Raw genomic sequence first — 6,727 nt, 5'->3', positions numbered from 1 at the left:
ATAGCTAGTAATGCATTATTAAAATCCACAGTTCTGCTAGTTAACATTAGTTAATGCACTGTGAGTTAACATGATCTAATGTTATTTAACTTAAATAGCATTAAAAAGATGAACAAGTGAAGTTTTACAAACTAATTTTGAGAGGAGCACGTGATATGATTGGCTATAGCTAGTGCTAATCATTAGCTAACCTATCGGATCATTCCAAAATTATTATAAATATCCTGCCTAAACTTCATTCCCTATCTTCGTTTTGGAAAAAAAAACCTCTATCCTTCACTTCTCCCTCCTCCTCATTTCTAGGATCGAGTGGAATAGCAGCTCAGTGACATTGGGAGGGCCTATAGTTCAAGTTCTAATTGAGCCAGTCGGCACTCTCTGCACAGAGTTTGCATGTTCTCCCTGTGTTCACGTGGGTTTTCCCCGGGTACTCCTGTTTCCTCCCACAGTCTAAAAACATGTACATACGCGAATGGTAATAACGGTCACAAGCACTTAACACATACTGTAAATACTGAATAGATTCTTGTAGAACCACCTTATTAACCAAAGAATAGGTAAAAAACGAACTGGGGGCTCTTGAGAAATACCTGATCTCGTATCCCTCCTAATGCTCATTGACCAGGCGGGAACCTTGGGCTCATCTATCTCCGAGTTCAGGGTTCTCTCCCGGGACAGCATGCTAAACCTGCTACTATAGTCGAGCATTATCTAAGTGTGAACTCTTGAAATATTGTAATAAATGTATTTACTAATATGCTTTTTCATGTTATTTAATACATTAACATACGGACCATTATTTTGAAGTCTTACCATTATTTTAACCTTCAAAATGAAGTTTTCAAATACAGTATTTACATATTTTTCAGATTATGTATAAATCTCAATTGAAAAAAAGAAGAAAAAACACATTTATGACTGGTTTTGTGGTCCAGGGTCACATATTTGTAGGATTGAGTGTCTTTTAATGAAGTGTGTAAGTCTCATTTAATCTTTTTAGCATATAAAAATGACACCAATGGGTCAGATTTACTTTATTTATTTATTTATTTATTTATTTATTTATTTATTTATTTATTTATTTATTTATTTATTTATTTATTTATTTAGTTATTTATACATACAGTTTTAGTATTTTATAAAAATGTGTGTAACATAGTTTCAACACCCTGTGATTTGGGATTTTGGATCAACTTGAGTCAGACTTCAGAAGTGCTATTAAAAACTGAGCCTGCGTTAATGATAAAACAAAAAAAAGTACAAGCAATGTCTCGTTTTCAAAGAGTTGATTTGTATTGAATTATATATGTTCTGTGCCCATCTCTTTTTCAGATCTCTCATTTGCATGGGTCTTTAACGAGTACCCTTACTTTGTTCAGCAAGACAATCGACGCTTTGTCTCTCAGGAGACGGGAAACCTTTACATCGCCAAAGTGGAGCCTTCGGATGTAGGCAACTACACGTGTGTGGTGGTTAACCGCATCACTAAAGGCAAAGTCCTCAGCTCCCCGACACCTCTGGTACTACGAACGGATGGTAAATTACTTTCTCTTTTTTTTTCCTGGTGTTTTCCAATTTAGTAGGCAGCAGAAGCTGAATCATAGCAAAAGTTAAAAGGTTTGATTGACCTGTTAATGCATTTGGAGAATTGTGTCAGAACGCTTAAGCCGGGTTCACAGTACTGGAGTTTTAGACCGATTTGTCTCTCATTTACCTCTTCTCACTGTCTGAGGAAAAAACTCTTGTTTAGATCCTTTTTTGGGTTTTGAGGCATTTACAAATCAAATCATACACCACTGACCTGCTTAGAACACATTTAGACTGCCCTTATATGATATTAAACATGTATGATATTTAGGATTTTAACCCTGTAAAGCCTGACACGTCAACAAAAGAGCAGAAAATTCTCATTTTCTGCAACCGAGATGTTTATTAAGCCATCTAATAAAAGCAAAAATAAATAAATAAATCAATATATTTATAATAATTTTGTATCACAGCTTTTATAACAATGTTAATTGTATATTAAAATTAAAAATGTAATGATTAGGAGAAAGATTGTATCTGTATTAAGTCAGAAAGATTAGACAAAAGCAAATAGCTTTGTTGGTATTTTCAGAGCAGCGCAACCCTAATTTTTCCATTTTGTGCCACGTTGTTTAAATAGCAAATCCATTTGCACCATTTTATGGACTCTTGATTTTTCTGTTCTAAAAAGGAGGTGTGTTAAGTTGCATTGTTGTCACGTTGCTATTTTGAGGAACTGAAATAGACTGTGCCAGTGACCAACTAAAACCTGGTCTTAAGTCCAGCACAGACTGCGTTAGTTATGCACCTATGCAGGTCAGAATGTTTACACATTGCTTAATACAAACAGGATGTACAACAATACACAAATATCTTTACATATAAAAAAATGTAAAGGATTATATAATGTTACAAAAATTATTTTCTTCTGCATAAAAATATAAAAACCACTACCTCCATGCCTTCATTTCGGGGGGCTTTTATCAGTTTATTCATGGCCATTTGCATTTGTATAATGTTATTATTAGCAGCATTATTTATTATATGCATTTTTACATTTGTTTTATTAAAAACAAGCTTGGATTCATCTACCTGTCAGGTTTTGGAAATGCCTGCATCACCAAATGGGGCATAAGAATAGGATGTGTGTTTGGATATAACTCAGTTTTTTGACCACACTTTGTTATTATTATTTATTTATTTATTTTTTGGAAATTAGAACTGAATTTAGAAATAGTTTTGAAACAAACTTTTGCGATTAACAATTGAAATTAAATATGTAGGCTGATGGATGTCTTCAGCGGAGTGCGTACAACATCGATTCTTTATCCACGAAAGTAATAGAGTAAAGTAAAGAGAAAGTAAAGAGGCCGAATAGGGGAGGCTCATTTTTTTATGCTCACGCATATGGTCTGTTTATCTATTAACGATCGGTTTTCTCGCTAGTGAAGCATTCAGTTTATCCACTCACAAAGTCCACCATGTAAATAGCAAATGTGTCATGGCACGACGCAACTGACTCTTAAAGGGAATGTGAGATGAGACTCTGAATTGGTTTAATGCACGTTATACTCAAAACACACGCATAACTCATAACGCATAACTAATGAAGAGAATAAGCACAACCCTGTTAGACCATGGGCAAGGGCATAGAGCATATTTTTCCATCCTAAAGATAGTCAAAGTGAAAAAAAGTTCGGACACACCCTCTATGCTTTTGCGCTATGTGCTTTAGACTTTGCACTTAGATCATTAAAATAGACCCTCAGAATAAGTGTATGGACAAATAAAACATTAATACTATCTTGTACTGCAATAAGTAATATGCTACAGTTTTCAGATTTGAAGATTCCCCTGATGTGAAACCAGATTTAATAATTCAACAACTCTTGTTGTATGAGCCTGCGTGAAGGTTGACTCTATCTTCCTTCTTGTAAATATAACATTTTGCTAAATAAAGTGCTTTAATGTTGTTTATAAAGTAAAACAGCAAAATGATTAAAGCATCATTAACTCACAGCCCTGCTAGAGTAATAATAAATATTTTAAAAACTTCTCAAACGGACTTGTTTTTATGAAACATGTGTCTGTTGGACTAGCAGCAGAAGAGTTTTTATTTATTTATTTATTTGTTCATTTTGAACCTGGTGGATTTCCCATGGTGGAATAAACAAATTTATTTTATTTTTTTCTGTGTTGTTTGTTTTCAATAATCCAAGGATGTAGATAATTTACAGTGACAGGGTTTAATTTGGTTGACTTTTACATATGACAATTTGAGGGATAACTCCAACTTAAGATTATAAGTTTATTTATTAATTTAATTTGAAATATGGAATATATTATTTATAAAACACGCCTAGTTAACCTAATTAACTTCTTTAAGCATTTTAATTGTAATTTAAGCTAAATACTATTCATTCATTTTCTTTTTGGCTTAGTGCCTTTATTTATCAATGGTCACCACAGCAGAATGAACCGCCAACTATTCCAGCATATGTTTTACACATCGGATGCCCTTCCATTTGCAACCAAGTACTGAGAAACACCCATACGCTCACTGATTCACACACATACACTACGGCCAATTTAGTTAATTCAATTCACCTGTACCGCATGTCTTTGGACTGTGGGGGAAACCGGAGCACCCAGAGCAAACCCATGCGAACATGGTAGAACATGCAAACTCCACACAGAACTGCCAACTGACCCTCCCGGGACTCGAACTAGTGACCTTCTTGCTATGAGGCGACAGTGCTAACCACTGAGCCATCTAAATACTAGTATCTTGCAAAATAACTAGTAAAATATGATGTACTGTCATCATGGCAAAGACAAAATAAATTCATTATTAAAAATTAATGAAATTAAATCTATAAAAATAAAAAGTTATCTGTAAAAAAAAAGTGTTGAAAAATCTTCTCTCCATTAAACAGCACTTGGGAAATAGTTGGGAAACTTTTAAAGAAGAATTAATATTAGTGTACCAACATACAATTAAAAAATTTATTATTTTTATTGAATTATTATTAATAATAATAATAATAATTATTATTATTATTATTATTATTATTATTTAAATGGTAAAATAAAACTGTAAAAATGCTACAGTAAAAATCTATAAGCTGCAAAACAGCACGTTTCCTTAATTTTTAGGGTTAATAACTGTAACTGACTTTCCCAGAATTCCCTTCATAGCACTTCAATTGTTTTGCTTTTTGTTGACATTACTATGTTTTTTTTTTTTTTTTTAATACATGTATAATGTGTAGATTCAAAACACTGGTGTATAATACTACTACTAAGTCAATTCAATCTGGTAGTTTACCGTATTTTTAACGTTTAGGTTCTGCCAACCACAGCTGCCATTTTTTCACCGTGAATTAGACTGATTTTCTTACAGTATATAACTCGATTTCTGGCTTGTATTTTTTTCTTTATAAATCGCAAATTGGGTGGCATGGTGGCTCAGTGTGTAGCACTGTCGCCTCAAAACAAGAAGATCGCTGGTTCAAGTACTGGCTGGACCAGTTGGCATTGCTGTGTGGAATTTGCATGTTCTCCCTGTTCTGGTGTGGGTTTCCTCCAGGTGCTCTGGTTTCCCCTACAGTCCAAAGACATGTGCTATAGGTGAATTGAATAAACTAAATTGGCCGTAGAGTATGAGTGTGTATAGATGTTTCTCAGTACTGAGTTGCGGCTGGAAGGACATCCGCTTCATAAAAAAACATATGCAGGAATAGTTGTCGGTTCCTTCTCCTGTGGTGACCTCTGAAATAGAGACTAAGCTGAAGGAAAGTGATGAATGAAATCATAAACTTGCATGACCCGGCCCGAGATACAGTAAGTGGAAGAAAATGAATGAACAAGTGAACTTTCATAGCTTACCCTGCTATTAAATGTGTGCTTTATTTAATGCATTTGAGGTTTGTTTTCATCAGCTCACAATAACTATTATATATAATTACTATTGCAATAATTAATATAATTAGAACCCCCTTATTGCAATACTCTTGATTCCTTTATTGACTGCATTAAAAAGTTTAAATATAATATTGTTTAGATCTCCCATCTTTTTATATAGACTTCAAATATAGCACTATTTATTTGAACAATTGAAAGCAACACTAAGAACACTTTCTCTGGTGTCAAGATGACGGCGCACTATCCACGCAAATGCCTGTTTTAACATAATGAGATGGTGTAAATTAGTTTTAGACTGCATTTAAGAGCCAGAGCTTCAAAGGCAAAACAACTTTCTCTCCAAGAATTGCATTCACAGTCCTAAATATACTTTGCTATAAAGCAAACATAAACAATGGCTGGATAAAATATTTACCAACACTGTAGAAACTTCAGCAAACACCACACCTCTCCGATGTTGTGCCAGACTACAGATTGGTATAAATTATTTGTTGTCTTTGTTTTAGCGGCTCGTTCTCAAGAAAAGCAGCTACTAACACTCTGTCGTATTTGCTCTATAGTAGGACTATGCAAAATGTATACAGTATATGTTAAAATATGCTCTGTTGTTTATTTTGTGGTGTCACAAAATACATTGTTTTCAGTAATCTATATATTTTAGACAGACAGAAACAAAATAACAGCATTGTGAGAAAGGTGTACAATCTATATACTGTAATCATGTAGCCAACATATACAGTGGTGTGAAACAGTGTTTCGTCATTGCTGTTTTTTTTTTGTTTTTTTTTTTGCATGTTTGTTACACTTTATTGTTTCAGATTATCTTTTGTCTCAACATTCCACAGAGTATTTTCCCATAAGTCTTGGGACCATCAAGATGTTTTCTGACAAAACTGAGACAAGACTTAAAGTTCTTTTTGTTTAGCAGTGGCTTTTGTCTAGGAATTCTGCCATCAAAAACATTTTTGCCCAGTTTCTTTCTTATGGGGGAGTCATGAACACTCACCTCAACTGAGACAAGTGAGACCTGCAGTTTTTTTTTTTTCATTAACTTCTTTTGTGACAAGTTGTCAATGCGCTCTTGGGGTAATTTTGGCCGGCCAATCACTCCTGGGAAGGTTCTCCACTGTTCGACTTTTCTATTGAAATTTGCCATTTGTTGATGAAATAGCCTTTTCCAGACTGGTACATCTTAATTATTTTCTTTCTCATTTGTTTTTGAATTTCTTTCGATTTTGGCGTGATGTCTAGCTTTTGAGGATCTTTTGGTCTACAC

At 34.0% G+C, this 6,727-nt stretch overlaps 1 protein-coding gene across 1 annotated transcript in view; it reads left to right on the top strand.

The window, feature by feature from the left end:
• cntn3a.2 (contactin 3a, tandem duplicate 2) overlaps positions 1-6,727 on the top strand; it is a 164,298-nt gene that overhangs the window by 55,259 nt on the left and 102,312 nt on the right. The window contains exon 5 of the mRNA XM_056449625.1: positions 1,333-1,536. Within this exon, the coding sequence (XP_056305600.1) occupies positions 1,333-1,536 (204 nt within the window). The remainder of the gene's footprint in view (positions 1-1,332; positions 1,537-6,727) is intronic.

The sequence above is a fragment of the Danio aesculapii genome, chromosome 23 (genome assembly GCF_903798145.1).
Source record: "Danio aesculapii chromosome 23, fDanAes4.1, whole genome shotgun sequence".
NCBI classification, from domain to species: Eukaryota; Metazoa; Chordata; class Actinopteri; order Cypriniformes; family Danionidae; genus Danio; species Danio aesculapii.
The sequence above is the reverse complement of the archived record's forward strand: the minus strand, read 5'-3'. Positions and strand labels throughout refer to the sequence as shown.